Genomic DNA, 23,285 nt, shown 5'->3' on the forward strand with positions numbered 1-23,285 from the left:
GCTCATTTCAAATCCAAAACCTGGCGTACAAGACTGCAAATGAGTGCACATCCGCATTCCTCCAGGCCACCGTCTGTCCAGGCTCTACATACCAGCCAGTCAATGCCCTGCACTCTGCTAATGTTGTCTGCTTGGCTCTCCTAATAATGTGACCTGGTAATCACTCATCCCAGCCTTGACTCTTCTCCCTCCTGGCTCTGAAAAATATTGGAATGACCTTCCCACCTCATCCAGGGCCAAAGAGTAACCCATCTGAAGCTGAAAATTAATCTCCTTAGGAAACATTTCACATCCTCTTTAAATCATATCCTCTCTGCCACATCTTCTCTACACGTACCACTTAAATGCTTCCCTCTTTCTCCTGCTCTTATTTAACTCTGATGTGATCACCTACAACCCCCCCACACATTCCTGCATCTCTCACTATCACTGTTCTCACAGCTCAAACACCTAAAATCACATTTGTGTTGGCAGCGATGAAGACGTGGCCTGCTTTCAAAAGACGACAGGTGGAGTGCAACCAAAACTAACATCCAGAACAAATGTGTGATGATACAAGGTCTCCCTTGGCCAGAACCACTGCATGTTTGTGAGTTGCACAGCATTTGGAAGTATTTATTCAACACGGCAGAAACCGGCTCTACTTATGTACTCATACTCATCTATAGCGTACTTCTCAACCTTTTGTACCAAAGACTACACAGTTCTCTCCCTCACTATAGTTTATTGCTTGTACAAGTATGTACAACTTTTCATCACGTTGGCTGGTGTGGTGTCTGACCTTGTTCTGATCGAGTTTGCTGTATATCCACCTTTTACACCCTTTACCTGATGGATGCTTGTAAAGTTAGCACTGTAAAAATTTATGTTCAATCTCCTTCTCTGCCTCTTTTTCAAAGACTGGAGGTAAACAATAACGCTGTCTGACAATTACTGAGCCGAGGTTATTATGTATGCATGTGGGACTAGTGACTTTTTATTTATTTGTTTTGCTGCACATCTAACTCTGTGAACAACTGTTTAATATTTTTTTATATCAATGTTGCTCTTTGAGGTGTTCTTTTGTTTGAGGAGTTACTGTATTACTGTTGAATAATAAAACCAAATCCCAAGATTTTTGCTCGGCCTTTGATGTAGCAGTTAACAAAGCAGATTTTGTCAGATGCAGTCCTTCCCATTGTGTCTCTTTACCTCTCCCCTCTGTCTCCCTCACTCACTCTCCTTGAGACCAATTAGACATATTTTATGGGGTACAGATATTTTCCCCACTATTCTCATTCCCTCTCTCGCCTGCTCTATATGTCTCTCCCTCCACCGGCCCTCGTACGTGCTCACATACAGCAGACTGAGACCTGTGGGTGAAGTTGTAGACAGACAGTCAATTGGCCTGGTGGCCCTGATGGGTGTGCGGGGGGGCACATGGAGAGAAAAAGTAAAAAGGAGGGATGAATGGAGGACAGCAGAAAAGATGAAAAAGAGAAGAAAGGAGAGGACACAGACCAAGAGATGAAAGGGACAGAGTATAAAAAAAAAGTTAAAGAAATGGAAGTGGATAGCAAGAGTAGTCAAAAAGAAGAGAAAACAGGAAGAAAAGAGTTGAGAGAAATAAGTGTAATCCCTGTGCACCTCCCTCTTTCTCCCTTTATCTGCTGCTCACAGTCAAAGTGACACAGCCAAAAGCAAAATCCTGGCGTCATGTTTGACTATTCGCTCTCAGCACTCATCTGCAGCCCCTCCCTGCTGTGGGTGTGTGTGTGTGTGTGTCTTTGCATCTGAATCAATTTTCCCTAAGGGTAATATTTCAGGGTGAAGCACAAAGGTCTGGGACTTTATAGAGGTGCTGCAGGAGTGACAGAACTGCTGCATGAATATTTGTGTGCATGCATGTGCCCATGTTTGTACTTTCTTTTTTGCCACTGACTTTATAAGCCTTTCTCAAATGAAGCCTAATTTGTCAGTCAGGATATCGTTTAATTCTGTAATTAGTCATCGTGCGACTGACAGAGGAGATCTCGGCTTCACAAAATGGTTGCTGGGATGAAAGTAAACCACGTTCCAGGTGACTTTTAAAGCTAGTGAAGGTCAGCCCACTTAGCCTTGCAGCAGTAGTCTGTTCATGCTCAGTTAATTTTCTGAGAGATATTTCTGGCTAGCCAAATCAGAAACGAATTACCTGTGGCTAAAGCACAGCTCCTGAACAAGAACAAGAAGCACCTGATGCCACATGAAAACACGCACACTGTACAACATACAGCCACACACACACACACACACACACACACACACACACACACACACACACACACACACACACAAAGGACAAAACCATTCTTGAGGAATTAGCTCCTTTCTTTCTCTCTCTCTCTCTTTCTCTTTTTTCTCTCTAATGATGCCATGACTAAAATGTTAATTACGGCCAAAAAGAGAAACGATTGCGAATATCAAACAGCAATTAGCATGTATCATCATCATCATTACCACCATTAGCTGCAGCACAAGATGGAGGATTATTTACCAAACGGTGGAATGCTCATCAGTTGCTTATTCGGGGTCTGAAATGTTTCACAGGGAGTGTTAAAAAGGAAAAAAAAATCCTCCTAAATTTTGCATAATTAATGTAGCTTAAAAAATTAACTATTGCGAGTCCTGGAGCATGATAGCAAGAACACAGTGTGCTCTTTGGAAAATAGCAATTATTTATCTATAATGCAGTAAACCACACGCATATCCACACAGATCAAATGAGCCTGTAAATATGAAAATATTTGGTGTTTCTCTTTCACACTATACTCAATGGAGATACTCAGTGAAACCCACAAACCAGTTGGAAAACAGACATAATGCACATTGATGTGATCTCATGTTTTCGCTGTTCCCATTGCCCTCTCCTCTCCCCGTCATGGCTCTATTCCTTCACTGATGAAATTTAAATCCTTCCCTGGGCGTCAATTGTCTGATCTCCACACCTGAGCACGGCCAATGGATTCTGGAAAATCTTTGGGTAGAAAACCAGGATGAGCTCATTATCCTCCAATCCATGTGGAACAAAACCTCTCCTCCCTTTTGTTCTCATTTGAGTATTGTGCTCAAACACAAAAGGTCAGTCCACACTTATGACACCCAGAGGACAGCTATTATCACATTTTTGACATTAGACTGCCTTAGCAATCACAGTTTTTCTTCTCTGCTTCCCTTCCCTCCCATTATCTCTCCTCTTTTACCTTTGAGATGGACCCTGCAAATACAGTATGTTGTTGAAGTACATATCCCTACGGCAAAATAATAAACAACAACACTTCTGTGCATCTTCTTGTAGCCAGCTGGGGTAACGATCATAAACTCTGAAAATAAACAAAACAATTCCGGGAACCCCAGAATTATGAGACTTAACTTGCTTCATTAACGGGCTAAAAAATAGTGAACAGCACGCCAGCTTTACTCATTACTGATAAAGCCATCTTTTTCTTGTGTCATTCAACAAGTAAACTAAACTACTTTTAAACCGTTTTTTTTTTTTTTTTAAATCAGGGTTCCCACACATTTTCATGGTCAAATTTCCAAAGCTTTCAAGGACCCATAATATGTGTATTGTTTTCTTACCCCACTTCCCTGTAATTGTAATTTCAGGTAGTTTTTGGACGGGAGATGGAAAGCAGGGAAAAAATTAAGAACTTACATAAAGGTAAGCAAAATGTTTTCACACATCTATGCATATTAAAGCAATGCTTTGTCAACAGCGTTAGAAAATAAATTCGCCGTCATTCTACATTACATAGAAAGTTGTCAATGAAAGAGTACTGTAACAATTTCATTACACGCAACAACATCCTGTGACTTTTCCAAATCTGTAAATGATTTTTACTAATTCCATGACTTTTCCAGGCCTGGGAAATGTGATTGTTAAAGTCCAGGCTTTCCATGACTGTGGAAACCCTGTACTATACTAACTGCCTTTGCATACCATGTTCTGAGAAAACATAATCACAGCCAGAATGATGTTCATTCTCAACATTATATGTCTTGTTACTTTCTTACCTTGTTGTACAAAGGAGCCGTACACGAACCACATGGAATTGTAAAGTGTTGTCGAGGACACAGATCCCATGGGCAGCCGTGGTGGGTTGAGCCAGTTGAGCAAGTACACAAGGATACCAACAAGAAGTACAGTGCCCGCGATGCATGCCCACAGTGACAGGTCGAAGGGCGCCAGGCAGGCAAACATGTCCACAGTGCGTTCGGCCTTGCGCAGCAGAACGCCCACAGAATAATCCATGTAGCGTGTGGTGAAGTCCACGACGCTCTCTCGCTCGGGCGTGATGGTCAGGGCAGAAAGTCCCACATCGGCTCGCTGCAGGAGACGGAGGGGAAGACAGTGGTTTGAAGTGTCAACACTGTAAAAATTTGTAGGTGAGGAACACAAATCAAAATTGCAGACTGCTGTACCCAGAGACAGGTAAGTGCTTTACGTCCTGCCTACTTTTTTCCCAACATCTAAATGATAATAATAATGCATTCAGATACTCCAAACAAAGGAACTTAATAATTACCAACAAAATATTTCAGCTGTTGATAGATACACAAAACGGGTTATCTCAGATAAGAACTTGTATCAACAAAGTGTAATTTTTCTTTGAAAGCAAATGCAAACACTTTGCTACACATCCTTTAGAATTAGTCAGCACTGCACACCTGTATACAGACATGCGCAAGGGAGATAAAGCAATTGTACAAATAAATAAATTGGAGAATAGAATAGAATGACTTTATTGTCACTGAATATAATTGTACATCGAAATTTGCTGTGCAGTACCTAAAACGATACATACACTCATACACACGTGTTCACAAACATAAGAAGTAACGAAAAAGGCCACATAAAAGCAGCAGTTGGCTGATAATAAATGCTGCACCTGTCCCAAGTTTTTTTCACATTGTTAAAATAAGGGAATGTGAATATTGTGCCAATTTTAAATAATAAGTCCCTGCACACACTTATGGTGAATTTATTGAAAAGCTACACCTGACTAACATATAGTTCCTGACTACAATAAAGTTATTGAATATATTTACCATAAGACCAGACTCTGAGTGAGTTTTAGTGATTGTGTAACAATGACCTTCCCTGAACCAGCTGGCTAAATGTAAGTATTGATGACAAATTTTGTTATGTTGTAAAAGCTCTGCTGGATGTGAACACAAAAATGTTGACACTTTTAATCCATTAAGTAATGCAAACTGAGCAAGAAGATATTTAAATATAATTATATATATATATATATATATATATATATATATTTAAACTCTCAAATTCAACAGATGGCATGCTGACAAAACCATTTCCCTTAAAGCTACAGTTGGTAACTATGATAAAAATAACATATTGTATTTGTAGAAACAATCACTACATCCACTCACTATATGAGAAAGTGAAAAAAAAAAACATGCTACTCCTCGTCCCTTTGCCTTTAATGGAATTCCCTAGAACTGAACACGGCACATCAAAAACAACCATCAGAGCCAATAAATATCTACTGCAGCTGTCAATGATGTCAATCACTTTGTGAACTGTGGTGAACCTATAAAACTAGACAGTCCTGATGAAATATGAATCAATATTCTCCAACTGCTTTGCTTATCTCTCACCTTAGATGTTTTCAGAAACATATTTTTGTGTAATGTTCTGGTGAGAAATGGGAAAGTTCGTCACGCGAACATCTTGTTGGAAATAGTCGAGCTGCGCACCAAGCACCGCCCAAGGGCTTATGTACTACTGTGTGGATATGGAGACAGTTTCAGTAAATATAAAAAAAGTATTTTTTATAATAGCTACCAACTGCAGCTTTAAAGAGACTGACAGTAATCTTCAAAGTATGTTTAATATATGAAAGGTTTTAGTATTAAATAGAGGCTGAACATATACAGAGATAAAACTGTGATCAGAAATAAGAGTATATTGTTATTATGTGTTAATGCTCTGTATTGCTTATGCACTTTACAGATGTTTGCAAGTACTGACTTGTAAGCCCACTGTAATACCCAGCATGGACTGGGCATCTATAGATGTACTTTTGAATCGATCATTCATTCAAAGCCTTTCTTGTCATCTGGAATTCTTGGGATTGTTACAGACAACAAATGACTGCTTTAATTATTTATGAGTAAAGACTTTATATTAAAAAAAAAAGGAGCTGTGAGTGAGTATGTCTGCCAAGAAAAATAGGATGAGCTCAGCTTAAATGCAGAAACAATAATGGCTAATTAAAATGTTTTTAGTCCCCAGTGCTTGGTTAACAGCTGTAGACATCTGCTTGTAACAAAACAAACAAGATTTAAGATGCTGTTTTGAGCATGCGCATGTATGTTTTACGACAAGTACCAGAAAATGCATATAATATATAACTTGTTAGATAATAGGAATTTATTTCCTATAAACAACTCACTGTAACAAACTGTAGGCAAACTCAAAGTCCTACAGCCTCCGCACATGCACACACACGCTTGCAAACTGATTACATACTTGCGAACGCACACTTGCATGATTACCGCATCCATATACCCACATGCACAGACACACAAAACAAACAAAAATTTTAATCCACTGTTGGCAAAAAAAGAGATCTGCTAATTTCACAGTTGAGTGAGGAAACAAAATGCTTAAATGTGCAGAAACTGTCACTTAGAGTGCATAAGAAGAATATTAGGAGAAGCCCTGCAGGACGCCTGTTGGTTGAGACAACACAACGATATGCATGCACGTTTGAGTGTGTGTGTGTGTGTGTGTGTGTGTGTGTGCGTGTGTGTGTGTGTGCGCGTGTGTGTGTGTGTGTGCGTGTGTGTGAATAGAGATGAATTGCCATGCTGACTGCTGTGGTCAGTCAACATGGAAACTTCCAGAGAGGACTCTGGGTAATAATTATCTGGTATAATTGGGTTTTTGGAGAGATAAACCTTGCTGCTGACTGATGGAGAAAACAAAATGCTCGGTTTATTTACAGCCAGTGCTTGTCTGCATACACGTAAATATGCACTGTACTCAAAGCATTTCTCTATCATTTTGTAAGCTGTTGCACTAGAGGGGATACAAAGGCTGAATACACAGACGAATATACAAGGTCAAGGGAACGAGAGCCCAGTGCTGAACTACTATTCAAGCCAGACACAGAGCAAAGAGAAAATAATGAAGGAAAACTTTGCTGATAAAAAACAAGACAACCTTGACCTAGTGAGAATGAACAAAATGTTCATCAGCTAAGTGCAATTCCAGGAAGACATCAAAGCGCATTGTAAACACATGTAGATATAAGCATGCACTCGAAAAAACACATATGAATAGATGGAAATGCTAATTAACAGCCATTTTAGTATATATATATATATTCTGCTAGATATCTTTTTTTTGCCTCTTGTCCTGCATACCCATCAAACTCAACATTTGTTTTATCCCCTTTTTAATTTCTTTGTTGTTGTTTATGTTATCTTAACGTTCTACTCTGTCTGTATTTTTATTTTGTCTTTTTTTTAAAAAAAAAACAACAACAAAAAAGAAACAATAAGCCCCTCCTAAGTCCTGACCCTTTTGCTCCGCTCACAGTTGAGTAAGCTTTGCTACAACTTAAATTTTCTTAATTTTTTGTTTAAACTTTTTTTTCTCTTACACCTAGATTTACTATGTCCAAGGCTTTTCTGTACTGAAAAACAAGTCAGTCTTTATGCATACTTCCTCCTTATTTCTGTGCTAATGAAGAGATTTAGAAAAGGGCAGATAGGAGCTAATTTTTAAGACAAGATGAATTATTGCAACCCAAATCCCTGAGGAAATGTTGGCATTGAATATTCCTAAAAAACCAAATATACGTTTGTGCAATTTATTATGTAGTGGATATGTGGGGTCGCTACTAAACACCAGAGTTTTGAGCCTAAAACGCTAATGGAAAAGAACAGAGTGGTTGCGACAAAACACCCCCAAATTGGTAGCTAAAAAGTTGATAGAAGCGATGGTCTTTGAACAGTAGACCAGACAAAGTCAGGTCATATGTTGCGTCACTTTAGAAATGTTGATATGATACATTTGAAACATGCAAATGTAATGTATTCATGGTTTGCATAAATGTAAATTGCCAACAATTTCCTCTGGTAACTGGGCTTATTATTGTTAGCCAGAAAGCTATATTTCTTTTTTGTTTATATTACCTCTATATGGCTTACATTACATGCTGCCAGAAGTAACTTTTGTAGTTATTTATTTCAATATACACAGTGTCAGTGTAAATATATCCTCACATTGCATACTGTCGGCTTCGCCCTGAAACTAATCTAATCTAATACCCCTTTCCCAACAAAGTTAACATGTGCCTACTGTTTTTTCACAACAGGTAAACCTGCTAAATATATTTACACATTTCCACTGCCAGGGAACACATCGCTCCACCACATGAGTCTTTCTGGCAGCAGGCGTGTGTGTGTGGAGGTTGTTTTGTTGGTGTGTCCGTGCGACATCACAGAAAGGCAGGACCACAGCTAAACAATAGAGAGTAGCAGGAACAGAGGTCTTTGAAAATTTTTGAGTGTTTTTTTTCTCTTTCTATACCTCTTGTTTATCCAGTCTCTCTTTCAAACTTGATGTAGCTGTATTTGGATCTGTGTTTTAGCGCTGCTTAGGTGGAGACAGACGGTAATTAGTGACGGTATGCCACTGCATCTCGCCAGTTAAGCAGCTGAAATTACCGTGTTCACCCAGGTGCTGTGTTCTCATCAATGCCGATCAGAGCCGGAGGCAATAAAAACCTGTTTACTGCAGAGTCATTTGACCTAGGTGCCAATGCCGATCGTACGGATTTCCATTGCATTAAATAACCAGATGTTAGCGGGTGTTAGCAGGTTTTTTGTGCAGTGGGAATGAGCCTTAATAAACACTTCAGCAACCAGCTGAGCGAAAGCAGCATCACCATGCCTCTTTTTGTCAAGTTCGTCCAACCTAGCAGCAGTAAGTAAAGGAGGGTGGGACTCTTTTGTCAATTGCTTATGACAAATCTGGGTGCATTAACCTCTACTGACTCTCTCTGCAAGACATTTTGCCTTCCTCATTTTGGCACTGTAAGTATTCCAAAGAATAGTTTAATTGCCAAGGTGGTTGTAGTAGCTTTCAAGGATTATTAATAAGTGTAGTAAACTCAATTTTAATGGTGTTGTACCTTGCTAAAATATGTCTTTAATCTTGCCTCTACTTAGTTCTGGTATTGAATAGAAAAAGGCCCTTTGTTGTTATTACTGCCTTGGCCTTGTTGCATCCCGTTTTAGCAGTCCATAAATTATTTTGGGGAAAAAAGGATGGCGTGACTGTAAGAAACAGAGGTAAGCTCAAGGCTTATTGTTGGCGGGCCCCCACATGACAACACTCAATGAATGTTTTAAGGAGTCAAGGCCCCAGAGGAACAGCGAGGGTCTGAGAAACCATGAGCTATTCAGTATATTCAGATGCTTCTTTAATGTTTCCATGTGCCTACTTAGCATTTCTTTTTGTGGCAAAATGAAATGAGCTCTGTCTTTTCCACAAAAAAAGGATAAAGGACAAAAAGGATGAGCATGAGGGAAAAAATTGTGCATGTACTGGGACTTATATAGAGATATTGACCCAAAGTTGGTTCTGTAGTAGAGATTAAATAGTCCCTTTCTGCTTTTTGTTTCCCTGTTGCTTATTTTCTGTCTGGAGTAAACAGTCAAAGATGACCAGATGGATTACAGTATCAAACATATTCAGTGCTCAGACAATAATTATCTAAAATATCACGTACTGTTTGCCAATGGCTACTAGAAAAGCTGAGTAGACAGACAACAGACAGCTTTAGCATCTAAATTGAGGGCAATAAACCTTGCAGGATAAAAGACTAATTGGCTAGTTTGTTAGTCAGCAGTGACATTGGTGCACTTTAATGGGCTACCAAGGTGATGCTAGCTCAAGCAACCTGTATTCTATGGCGGCTGCGTTAAGGTTAAAGAAGTTATCATCTAACTGTGCCTATGCATTTCCCTCGAACTGTAGACCTTTGTGAAATCCACCTTCATAGATCCACACTTCGTTGAGAAACATCATTGCCACTTTTCAACTTTTCACTGAGACACTTCAAGTGTCTGCCAGAAGTTTTACATCAGATACTCAAAGCTTCTTGAAGCTAGTCAAGTTATAAAAAAGCTGCTGTTTTCACCAGTATGCAATATGACATCTCTGAATGTTTGAGGTCAGCCCCTCTCCAGTCCACTTCAGACTACATGTTGCAATAGTTAGTGAATGAGTGTCTGAATTTCTCTCCAATTTAAAGGAGTTAAAGTCAGCCCTATGGTAGCCTAATGCAATATTTGCTTTTGAAGTGACATGATTTCCAGTGGGAATGTTATGATGGGACTCCAGACTGCAGTCTCCACCTAAAGGAGGCTATGGTCCTACTTAGCATAAGTGAAGCCTATGGCATGTGTCTGATTGCATGCATGCCTCTTCTTGTGTATTGGAGTAGTGTGTGTGCATAAATGAGCAACAAACTCTCATTTCCATATTCTCTCCAGAGGCTGAAGCTATACTAAGCAGGATTTTCCAAAAAAATGTATAGACCCATACAAAAGTAATCCCTCTCAATCTTCACTTATAAACTACTTGAAGTATGGCAGTGTATTTGTCTGCAGAGACCGCACTGTGCCTGTATTTTCTTATTTTCTTCTGATTTTGCTACATTTGTTTGGGACATTTGTGGGCTGCAATCATGGGCAGTGGTTGGAGGCCACATGCCCAAAACAGAGCTCAGGGACCAGGGAAAAAATTGTTATCAAGTAGTAACAGCAAGTATTCAAGAGGAAGCTACCAAAATCTTGAGCCCAATGCAAAAAAAATATAAACACATTGAGGTGAAATGTCGAGCTAGACAAACCTCGATCTTTGTTGGCTCCCACTTTCACTAACGAGCACCAAAGAGGACAATGATGACCGATGCAATGCGTTGGCCTGTTTTTGGTCAGATAGATAGGTGCCAGCTGTTATCTTATGGCCCTTTCCCACTGCACAAAAAAACTACTAACAGCTTAGAATCAGAATTGACTCACAAGTCAAATGACTCTGCAGTGTCACAGATATTTATCGGCTCCAGCTCCAATCGGCAGTGATGGAAATCCATTACTGTGCATGCTAATTTTAGGCCTTTTGCAGGCCCAATGTAATGACAAGTCGGCACAAAATACTGTTTGTCTTCGTCCAAGCAGGGCTCGGACATTGCTCCAATTTAGTCTGCACCAAGTTTGAGAGAGACTCTGAATTAAAAAAAAAATAATAGGAGTAACCACATTAACATTTTCACTGGCCTATATGCTGCTGTCTTTTGTCTTCCTCCATAATCTGACTTTACAACGTGACACACCACGAAAAAAAAAAGAAAGAAAGGCAATAGGAAAGAAATCTGTCACCTGTTTTTATAGGTTTTCCTGTTATTGAAAAAAACCTTCATGTACGTAATACTTTTGGTGCAAATGGGGTATTAGTAATCTCAGTAAAGTATCTGCTTTTCCATTACAACAAATGTAAGATTCCAACAACAGCAGCTTGCAATGTCCTGTACATAAAAGCAGTGTAAGGAGGAGGGGCCAAGTTTAAATGTTGTGTTTATATAAGCAACTGACAGTCTCTACATAGTACACCTTTTAATGCTCATTTATCTAACTCATGTCATTGATCTTCAATAATCTACTTCATTTTTCCTATATTCAATGTGTGTTTGTGTGTGTATGTAAATTATTTTCTCCTCACCTTAAAGACCAGCTCGCCCATCAGTCCGTTCCACTGACCATCAGGCTGCAAGCTGCCATACTTGTGGTCGGGAGCGACGTAGATCTCGTACTTAAAGCCCAGGTAGTTGGACAGGGCATCAAGGACGTCAATAGAAAAGCCCTGGTACTTCTTCGGTTTTCCGAGAACGTTCTCTGACACCATTACAAATGGCTCCTCCTGAAAGGCAAAGATCAATCAGTGTGTCAGTAAGCCAGTCAATCATCCGATCAATACACTGGTCATCCAAGCATTAAATCACCCAATTACTCAAGTGGCCATTATACCACCACAAATGCTCATCTTAAAGGTTGGGAGAATGTCTGCTGGAGACTACATTACACACAAACTGTACAAAAAGCTCATATTCAAGACATTCTTATTCACATTATTAGTGTAAGTTTACAAACATCAGTTAAATGCCTGAAAAGTAAAGGTAGATGTAATACTAATGTCGTTAAACATAACAAATGGAGGTAACCTCCCTCTGGAGTTTGGATTCTTAAAGAAAAAGACGGGATAGTTGAAAACATTTCATACCAACAAAATCATAGCCTTAATGTTTTAGAAAGTACATGTTTTACATTCCCTTTTACTGACACATTGCTACCCTTGGAAGTCACCTTACCCAAAACCTTGAACTCACAATATGCATTACATCTTATGTGTTTGGATGAAAACAGGTTTTGTCACCCCTCTGACATGTAAAGGGTCATGTCTGTCAATCTTATCCCATGTAACTGCGTATCACCCGGCCCGTCCTTATGACATGCACGAATCCTCGATCTGTGGTGCAATCTGAGATACTAACATGAAGACTCATAAAAACATTCCTCTGAAGTGCCTTAATTTAACAGATATTACTGTATAAAGAATTGGACACTGTAGAAAACTAAATGCTACTGGTAGCACATTTTTCTTTTAACAAATGTGGTAGGAAAAAAGTTCAAGATAAAAACAGTGTTGTGACCAGAAATAAGTCTGCCTTCTGTTGTTGTGAAGTCAAACTGGATGCTGACAAATACAGCAAAACAGATGCAACGACAAGCTGTGCTTAATATCTGTCCACCTGTGTAAACACTTAGCTAAGCGCTTTCTTTCATAAAAATCTGGGATTACAGGAGAAAAACAAGATGTACCCCCTAAATTTTGTTTTTGGCTAGGCTCCCAAAGTTCCCTACTCAGCTTTCTTTTTATTCGCAGAGGGAACCATGCTTAATAATTTATTTAAATATAACCTATTTAACATTTTCAAGTGAATTAAAATGTTGAAAATCAATAATCGCACCATGCAATTCAGCAGATTTGTTTTTTATTGGTTCATTATGAAATGCGCTTGAGACAGCTCAACCTCTTGTTTATCAATATCACCATGGCATCTAAAGGGCAGCTTCCTGTTCAGGTTAAATGACATCAAACAATGCTGACATTTTAGGCAATTAAGTGAACATAGCACAAGAAGAAACAAGGTATTTTTCAACAAGCAGAGCAGGAAGCTTGTAAAAAAAGTAAACTGATGTTTACTTTAATTTACTGTACGTGGATTGAGTGTTTCATTGAGGAGTTTTCTCTTCAGCTCTTGTCTGTTTCACCCTCCCCTTTCTTCCACACCCCTCTTTTTCCCTCTTCTTTAATAAATCCCTATTGATGAGTGAAATGTTTTAGGCCAATATGTCTTACAGATTTATGAGGGCCTGCATGTTATTGACTGGATACTGGGTGCATATTAAGCACACGCACGCACGCACGCACGCACGCGCACGCACGCACGCACACACACACACACACACACACACACACACACACACACACACACACACACACACGCACACACACACACGCACACACACACACATAGAGGCTATGCTATGCATTAACTTGGCTTCTAATCCTTGCTAGCTGCTGCTGTTCAATAAGCTATTAGGCAGTGAGTGGACATGAATGCCAAGTCCCTCTCTCACCACAAGCATCCATCCATCAAGACAGGAACACCCAGTAACACATACACCCATACATACTGAATAACCCCCAAGTACCACTGATTGCTTCCCTATGCGGATACTTTACTTGCGTGTGTCTGCTCTGCATCTGCTCTGCGTCTGCTCTGTGTCTGCTCTGCTCTGCTCTGTGTCTGCTCTGTGTCTGCTCTGTGTCTGCTCTGTGTCTGCTCTGCTCTGCTCTAGATGCAGCTCACTAATAACTGACTGGGGGCACCTGTGTACAGATGCAGGTCTATATAAGCGGCTCCTCACACTGCCCGCATTCTGTCTGTCTCTGAAACAAGACACAACTTTTCCTTTGTTCTCTGATGCCTACCTTACAAGTTAAGACTTTGAAAAGACTTTTAAAAGACTAAAGTCTGACCCCCTCTCACATCTTAAGACAACGAGTCTTTAGTCACACACTCTAAGGTTTTGCAAAGACTGTGGATTTTGCTGGGTCACTATTTTCAAGACTACAACTAGATTCCTTCTGAGATTATTTACCATCCATTTTCCTTTAAAAATTAAGATAAATGGACAATTCCTTATATGTCCTAGAGACATAAAATCAAAGACTTCATGTATTGACAGTGTTCTTGTCAACTTGGCATCAATATAATCCATAAAGACAGACTATTTTTGTACAAACTTTACATTTTAGCATTTTTCGCTTTAACTTGCTATCAGCCTCCGTTGGTGAGCTGCTCGATTTTAGTGGGAGGAGACTGTGGTGATGACAGGCAATCCATTTCAAAATCTAAGATTTCTCATTAAAATAAGTGCTGGTTGCTGGTTCACCCCAAATTAAACATGGACTCTTGTTCGGTCAACAACAACTTTCTATAGAGGACCAACACTTGTTCACTTTCTTGAGCCTCCTCGAGTCGCCTCCATGTTTACTGTCTACCCGCTTTGCTGCTTCCTGTTTGATGCTGGAGAGAGCGCACAAATTAGTAAATGGCAAGGTTCACGTCATTGAGCTTCACTATTTGCATGAGCCAATACTAAAAACATACGACAATATAAAACATGTTTGATCTTGTTGGCAGGTCAAGACAAGAAAAAGACTGACATAAGGCAGCTCAGACTGAGTTTAAGACCACCTTAAAGCAAGAGATCTTGGTCACAGAAGTGTGCCCCAACAGAGTTATAACTCTATAAATTCATCTAGGACAGTAAAAAATGACTTGTGAAATAATTTGGTGTAAAGCCTGTACTTTATTCTTTGTAAATTTTAGTAAATGTATGTTGTATTCTGTTGCATCTAACCCGGTGTCGTGTCCCTCATAATGGCTTTCAAGCCAGTCATAACAGGAACAATAACACAATAAACCATTTGCCCGGGCCCAAATACTTTCAAATGCACTTCTAAGGTGAATGTTTACAGTGGAAGCTCATTTCTAAGGAAAATCGTGTATTAGCTATGTTGACATTTTTATAATTTGATTGGTACAAGTGAAGTCAGCGGGGAATTTAGATATCAAGGTTTAATAATCAACTGTTTTGCAAGCAAACACGAGGGTGTAAAAATAGTACACAACCAATACTTTCCCAGCCTATATTTACATATTGTTTATTCCACATTCCATAAGTGTAAAACAACAGGAGTCTAACAAGCTACTGTCAATCAGTCCAGGGCTGCATTATACTTTTACCAAGCAATTATAGAAGCACAAAAACTAAGAGCAATTCAGTAGCAAAGACTCAAGAATAAAATGCTGGTTTTACAAAGTATGAAAAAGATGAAAATATTTATTCAGTTTGAATTCACTTGACTGATAAATTATAAAATTGAGCTGCTCTTGAAAAAAACTGGAAAGATTCTCATTTCAGAACACATTCAACTCAACTCACCATTTTTGTTTGTCTGTTTTCCCAATAACTGTGCTGCTCGTTGTGCATTGATTGCTTTCCAAATGAACAGGCTCTGTGGTATACAGTGAACACAGCCCCCAGCACATAAGCACACATCCATACTGTACACAGGCCTGTGGATGTATACACACATGCCCACCCACACGCGCTTGCAAGCTAATAATGGGACGCAACCAATAGCAGCAACCAATCAATACAAGGCAAGAAAACTGTACATGTGCAACTCTGCGTAGGTGTGCGCATGTGGGGGTGCCAGTGTTTGAAAGTACTGAAAGCATGTTAGGTATTTTATCATATTATGGTGCACTGTCAGTACAGAATGCATTAAAGCACCTCATGTCCCTCTAGTGTCTCAAAGCCAACCCACGATTTCAGCTCGGCTCACTGTTCTCTGGCAAGGACAGGGTTGTTTGACACAGATGTCATTTCAAGTCGGCTGTACAGTACATGACAGTTCTCTACTTCACTCAGACATCAACATGAACCGTTCCTTCACCTGACTAGATGGACACATCACCCACTGGACTGCCACTGGTCTATCCTTCTTTTTTGAAGCTTGTAAAACATGATGGCTGTTTGGAAACACTGGCTATGGCTACATGCACACTAAAATTCCCCTGTAATTCTGAATCAGAATCAGAATCAGAAATACTTTATTGATCCCCGAGGGGAAATTGCCTTTAGTTACAGATGCTCCCATTCTAAAGTCTTAAAAGAAGTAGGAAAGTGTAGAATATATCAATAAAATTTAAACATAAGTACTAATATAAAATAAATTTATCTAAACACTAAAGTATAATATAAATGTATATTTGTTCTTGTTACTACTGTGTGATAAAGAAAACAACAGATTAACAACATTTGAATATAGAATATTACACATGGATGTAGAGTGAGGATTTGTACAGTCTGATGGCCACAGGCATGAATGATTTCCTGTGGCGCTCTGTGGCGCATTTTGGTGTTATCAGCTATGTGCTGAATGTACTCCTATAGCTGTCACTGGCTTTACGGATCAGTCTGTTCAGTCTGACGGTGTCTGCTACCCTTAGCCTGCTGCCCCAGCACACCACCGCATACAGGATGGCACTGGCAACCACAGACTCATAGAGCATCCTGAGCATAGTCCTGCAGATGTTCAAGGACCTCAGCCGCCTCAGAAAATAGAGGCGACTCTGGCCCTTCCTGTAGACGGCTTCAGTGTTCTTAGCCCAGTCCAGTGTATTGTCAATGTATATGCCAAGATATTTGTAGTCCTCAACAAACATGACCATATTCGGGATTTGATGCGGGTCCATCTAAATATTGTGAATTTGGCCACTTTCAAATTAGAACATGTGGGGTATGCAAATATTTTTCAGAGCATTATTTGGGCATGTATATAGCCAATTTGAAACAGGGTATTTTTGACTGCAGTTGTCAAATCTGTGAAACTATCTAGCCAGAGTCATTTGTTTTTTTAAATCTGAATTAAAAAAAACAACAACATAGAAGTGTTTCAGTCATGACTTCTGAGAGGCAACGAGTCATGTAATCGTCTAAACACTTCCCATTGCTCACTGGTTTGTTTGGCTTTGGGCTGCCGGCCTCAATCGATAGTCTGTCAATGGTTCCCAGACTGAAATCTTGTCAGGAAAAATTATCTTCTGAGATGTAGTCTGGCTTTGTTTTAGTGTTTTAGTTGAATGGGGCGCCCATCTGTCTCCCTTTCGTCTCCTTTCTCTCTCACTCACCAGCTGTGATATACACCATTTGGCATCTTTCCATACCCCAATGTCTCCAGCTTTCCCTAAACATATGTCTAGGACACCTCCTCTCTCTCCATCTATCCATGCGTCCATCCATCCATCGAGGCTACAACACTTCCCACTTGACATCCTTGCAATATTTTCTCACATCCCACTATATCAAGCAATTTTACTTTTCCACCTCCTCTTTGTCTTTCTGATATTGCTCCCATCTCTCGTTCACCTCCTCCCTCCTCCCTCCTCCTACTCCCTTTCCTCTACTCTAATTCCTTTGGTGCAACTTCATCCCTTGTTTCCTCTTCACTGGAAGTACCACATGAGGTCTTTGTGCTCATCTGGGTTTTTAAAAATTTTTTTTGGAGACATGATGGGGACAAGGAACAGCAATTTTCTACAAAGACTAAGTAATGGCATTTGAAGGGTCCTCCAAGGGAATGCTGGGCATGACAGTGTCGTGGTGATTTGTTGTAGTGAGCATCATGAAAACACTCTGTGGATTTGTCTGTGAAATTGGTGTAAAATGTATTTTGAAAAGCCCTGCCAGACTCTGCAGAAGATTAGATTTCATATTGTTATAACAATGAATTCTCCTTCAGCCTCTGTTTGATAAAGATGGAGAATAGGTTTCAAAAACAAATGACAAGTACTGCAGTACTTTGTGATAAAGATGGATGATGCAACACAGATTTTTCTCTTCATCCTTGCAAAATCTCAACAGGTCCAACAATTTTATCAACTGGTACAAGCTAATTAAGGTACACTTTCTGCTGTGAACTTTTCAGGGCGTCCCTTTGGTATAAAGGTTAAGGCAGCAGCCACAGAGAGCAATGTTTCTAGCCGGGGACCTTTACTGCATTTCTCTCTGCCTCTGCTATTGCTACCTTATAAAGACATACCTCATAGGATTATTTAATCTCACTGAATGTCTGAAACTATTAGATACAGAAACTTATCCATCATTTATCGGGGGACTCAGAGTACCTCCATCTTAGGCTCTGCATAGACGCGTAGCTTTGTCAAATGTTGCTGTCGTTCCTGGCTTCGTATAAGTGGAGGTAAAGTTCATTCACAACTAGGCTATTTATGCAATGTAAACTGTCACAGGCTTATACTAATAACTAGCATACTGTGTTTGTGGGCACACAAGTGTTTCGTCTGTGAATCTTAAGAGTGAAAATGGAGCAGACTTTTGTAGTGATGTTTAATATTGTCCATATTAAAGGCATGTTTAATGTTTGTTTTAGGTGTGTTTTGAATCAATCAAATTTCACAGTATTTCACAGAAACTCAACAAAATTGGATATAAACCCTACTGTCAACTGTTCTGGAGGTGTGACTGCAGAGCAGCACAGACACACCACCACAGAACTATAAATGCTCCCAATGATGTAGGCTACTTGCGTATGCTATGGCTTAGCTTCTGCGTAGAGCCTACACACACCTTCAAATCAACCTTTTCTGTGTGCCTTATACTCCTCCAAAGTAAAACTCGGGGTTCATTTTGGGAAAACACTGAGCGCTCTTTTATTATCTCCAAAAATGTGAACTCAAGTTAAAAAGGGACATCTTCTGCCTTTGGCTGCATATTTGGGCTGCAGTATATGTTCACAGCTTGCTGCTCATAAATGTGGAGTAGGACCAAAGAAATGTGGGTGCAACCTCGAAAAATTAAGGAGCACCGAGTATTATGAGAGAAATCGGCAAAAGATTAAAACTCAGCTGCTGAGGTGAATCAAACTAAATTGGGAACATATGCAAGTCAGTGAGTGGTTATTGAAAGACCGCCTGATTTTGCACCTTCAGAGTGTTACATCTAAAGAAAATCAACTTCCTGTCTAGAACTAATTATTTAAAGTGGACCGCTGTAAAAGCTTTAAATTAAATTTCCAGTTGTGAAATATCAATTTCAGTGACACACACCAGAATGTATACTCTACTAGCGCCTGTAGAGGACCATGAACACGTAATTATAGTGATGCAGTCATTCCTTCTTAACATCCATTTAATAATCAATATAGTCCCAGCCAATCAATAGCATTGATTTAGAGTCATTGGCCCTAATAGCAGTATGATCTCACCGCCAATTAACTAATCGATAACTATTCAACAGTCTGGAAGAGAGACCAGAACGACCAGATCCTTTCACACGTAAATGTGTGTGTGTGTTCGCACACATGCTTATTTGTTTCAGTGTGTTACAGGGTGAGAGCCACTCTGCATGGTCCTGTATGAGACCATTGCCCCTTTCAGATAGAAAAAAGCGAAAAGCAGAAAAAACTCAGGGCAGAGCAGAACAATCTGTTCCAAAGGTCCCTTTAGAAACCTTTACATCTTGCACACATACTAACACACACAAACACACACAATCAGGATTTGCCCTCCAACCATTCTCACGCAGACAGAAAACAGTGCATCCGGGCAGCACCCTGGACATTTTCACTTTATTTCCATCTATTTCTGTCTTCAGGCCCTCATGAGGCATCAGTCATTACACACACATATTTACACAACCAGAGGTACACAACATGAAGTGTTGAATGAATACTAGTTGTGTGCATTTAGGAATAAATGTGCACACACACCTATAGGAGCCACCCTACACTGATGATGGGAAAAGGGCAACATTCAGACACACAATCCTTATTCTTTTTCCCTTAAGGTTGATGGAAATCAAAGACTGAAAAAAAATGAAAAAGAAAAAAGCCTAGCCACAGATGTCTGGCATTATCTCTTTCTTCTTTGCCTCTCACTTCAAAGATGGGATATGAAGAATTTACAGCAGTGAATCTTTAAAGCACTCATGGGATGTACTCGAATCGATGCTGCAGGCGAGACAAAAAAGAGCTGAGTCTCGCTATCATCAAAACTCCGACAGTCTCTATCATCTAGCTGTCAAATGTCAAAATGGGAGCTAATGAAATGATGATACTTTGGTCCATTAGTAAGTTCACCTTGTTTCTTTGGGTTTCGCCTTTGTCACATAAATGTTTGTCGGCCATTTTACGTCCCTCTACTTCTCCGCAGAGACAGAGCTAAATGACGAGCAGAAAACTAGACAAAAGGACGGATTTACAATAGAGCAAAAGGCTGAAGTCTGACACGCCAGCAGTAGTCACAACAGTCCGTCTTTGATTCTTCTGAGTTAACAAAAGGATGACTTTCAAACAGGTAACACTGAAACAGGTCTTTTTTCTTCTTTTTTTTGAAAACTCAGAATGATAAAAAAAACAAAAAAACAATGCATACAGAAATAAAAACGGGTCAGATATACTCACCAGAACAGTGACGACTCGTAGCACCACTCCTCTCATGTTATTTTCCAATTTCCTGTCTGTCAGTGTGCCGTTTAAGCCGTGAACTGGGTCCCATGTTGCCAGCTGCAATGTGAAACACAAGAATACAGACAACAGTAAGATTCACAGACATCAGATTTGGTTTACCATATGACAAACTGAAGAGCGACAAAAAGGCAAATACACTTGGAGGATATGCTCAAGATCTTCACTAAAAAGATTTAAAAACAACAGAATACTCATTTAACGAAATCAGAACAGAAATAAGATGTTAAAACACATTCACAAAGGACAGTAACCTGATCCATCCAAAACACAAACATCTATTTACCCACCGATATAACAATTTTGTTCTATTGTTTTCCACTTTTGAACATACTATACATGATCTATTTCACAGATCACGCCAAGGTTTATCTCTGGAGCACTGAGCACTGCAGCTGCGAAAACGATGATTTTGTTATATTCAAAAGCGGTTTATGAATCTGACTTCTATGTCTATCAAACTGCATAAAAAACTTAAAATCTTTTCCCCAGACCACAAGTCCCAAAGTCCCGTATTTTCTTCATCTATATGCTGCCATATGCTTTCAATAAAATACTGTCTTTTAGCTACACAGATCAAACTAGCCTGGTTTCCCCACAGAGAGAGGTAGTAGGGGAAAAAAAGAAATGATTTGGCTGTCTGCTATCCAAAGACAAACATGCACAACACCACACACACACACTGTGATAGACACAAAATTGGCAAAAAAACACAGCTTGATTTGTGCTTAGACGAAAACACAAACACACCAGAGAAGCAGAGGGCAGGCTGCAGAGGGAAATATGGGATAATCCATTTCTCTAAAGCCTGAAGACACTGTTGAATGTGCATTTCTCTGCCAATTCTGATCAATTCCCTTCTGGGACCAATACTTACAGGGAAGCTTTACTAAACTGGTTTCTTTTTTACGCCGTGAACACTTCATATCCTGTTTGAGGTATTGTTGACAGAACAGAAAGCAACAGTTTAAGTCAATCCTCCAGTAGAATTATTTTCTGTATTGAAGTCAGAAAGTTGTTGCATTAGAGGCGACCGGTGTGCTACAGTATGATGACAGTACTGAAGTTGACCAATGGGCAACTGGGAGAGATCAGGTTTAATTGCTTTTATCCCATTTACACATTCATTCTGTAAAAATGGGTCCTTAACACTCACTGTAGAGCCCCACAGGTGTTTTTACTTACTGTGCCTGATTATATCTCTTCCCAGGCCTGTGTGCAGTCATATACCATGTTCTGAAAATTTAAGATCATCATACTGTGCACAATTACTTTTCTATTGTATTGAAAAAACAACTGGGCAGAGAATCTCACCTTTATTCTAGCTATTTTGAAAAGGAAGCCTTTTTACACATACTTCCATTTCCATTTGTGCAAACAAAACAAACAAACAAAAGAACCCCTCTTTTGATTACATTTATTTAAGGGTTGTGGTAACTGATAAAGATAGTCATATTCTGTAATACCATGATATTGTAATGTTTTCTGTGACAGTTATCATTTTCACTCATACTGTTACAACCCTAGTGTGGATGTGCTTAACATCTCACTCTCCTTCGTCAGTGTTGTGCATAAACTTGCTCAAAGAGTGCATTCACTCACATTTCTGATGAACTGAGCAAATCAGTTTGCAACATATGAACTTGAATTTGAGCATCGTTCACACTTGCGACAGTTAACAACTCATTTTACGACAACCGTCATGCTGACACAACAAACAGCGGCAGACAACGCAGCATCAGTACTGCTAAAGCCAGTTCTTCTGGATATTTGAAGGTCTTTTATGAACAAATCAGTAATTTACAGATTCCAACGGGGAGAAAAAATCTCACATAAATGTGCAAATTGTCCCCATCAGGTCTGAAAAAACAAGTAAAAGAAATCAGCCCATTTGGCAAAGAATTTTAAACAACACATCAAGGTGAAGCATTTGGGCAGTCTTGAGAATTATCTGCAAGTGAATGATCACAAGATTTCATTATATAAAAAAACAAAAAACCTTTTTGGGACTGTGAACTTTGTTTAAAATCTTAACTGAACTATTAACCCAAACAAGTTAAATTTAATCTATGTGAACTGAGCTTTAAACTAGCTCTGGTGAAGTGTTAATATGCACAACCCTGCCTGTTGTACCTGTTAAGGAGGGACAACATCTAAGAATCTTACTGATACAAAAACCCGGTGGCCTCTCGTAGCTCTGCCTAACTTGAGCTTAAGTCTGATCCACCATAACTGAAAACACCAGCATATAAGTGCAGGACACTTAAAGAGGTCAGGGTATTATGTCCTTTAAAGGCCCTGCACAGCCGTCATCCACCCAAACAGGTTTTCGCCAGATTATACCTCTTCTCAGGACTGAGTGGGCATGTACAGACATTCTGATTGACGTCTCTCTGACTCTCCTTTCAGCTTTATTGCACCTGTTGGGGCGGAAAATATTACACCTTTGTCATTCTCTTTTTAGTATGTCCGGTCCAGTGACCTCATGTAATTCCCAGCAGAGCTACACCTACCTTTAATGTGAGCCAGGGTCTAATCA

General features: G+C 39.6%; 1 protein-coding gene across 5 annotated transcripts in view; it reads right to left on the reverse strand.

The window, feature by feature from the left end:
* Positions 1-23,285, reverse strand: part of grid2 (glutamate receptor, ionotropic, delta 2) — a 587,880-nt gene that overhangs the window by 110,874 nt on the left and 453,721 nt on the right. For all 5 annotated transcript variants that reach the window (XR_015776434.1, XM_088076650.1, XM_088076651.1 and 2 more), the window contains exons 9-11: positions 20,684-20,785; positions 11,786-11,983; positions 4,036-4,348 (exon numbers count right to left, since the gene is read on the reverse strand). Coding sequence is in view for 4 of the 5 variants with exons in the window: in XM_088076650.1 (XP_087932776.1) it covers positions 4,036-4,348; positions 11,786-11,983; positions 20,684-20,785 (613 nt within the window). In the remaining variant the exon portion in view is untranslated. The remainder of the gene's footprint in view (positions 1-4,035; positions 4,349-11,785; positions 11,984-20,683; positions 20,786-23,285) is intronic.

This window comes from Plectropomus leopardus, chromosome 4, assembly GCF_026936395.1.
Source record: "Plectropomus leopardus strain MGB_pleo_1.0 chromosome 4, ASM2693639v1, whole genome shotgun sequence".
In the NCBI taxonomy this organism is placed as follows: domain Eukaryota; kingdom Metazoa; phylum Chordata; class Actinopteri; order Perciformes; family Serranidae; genus Plectropomus; species Plectropomus leopardus.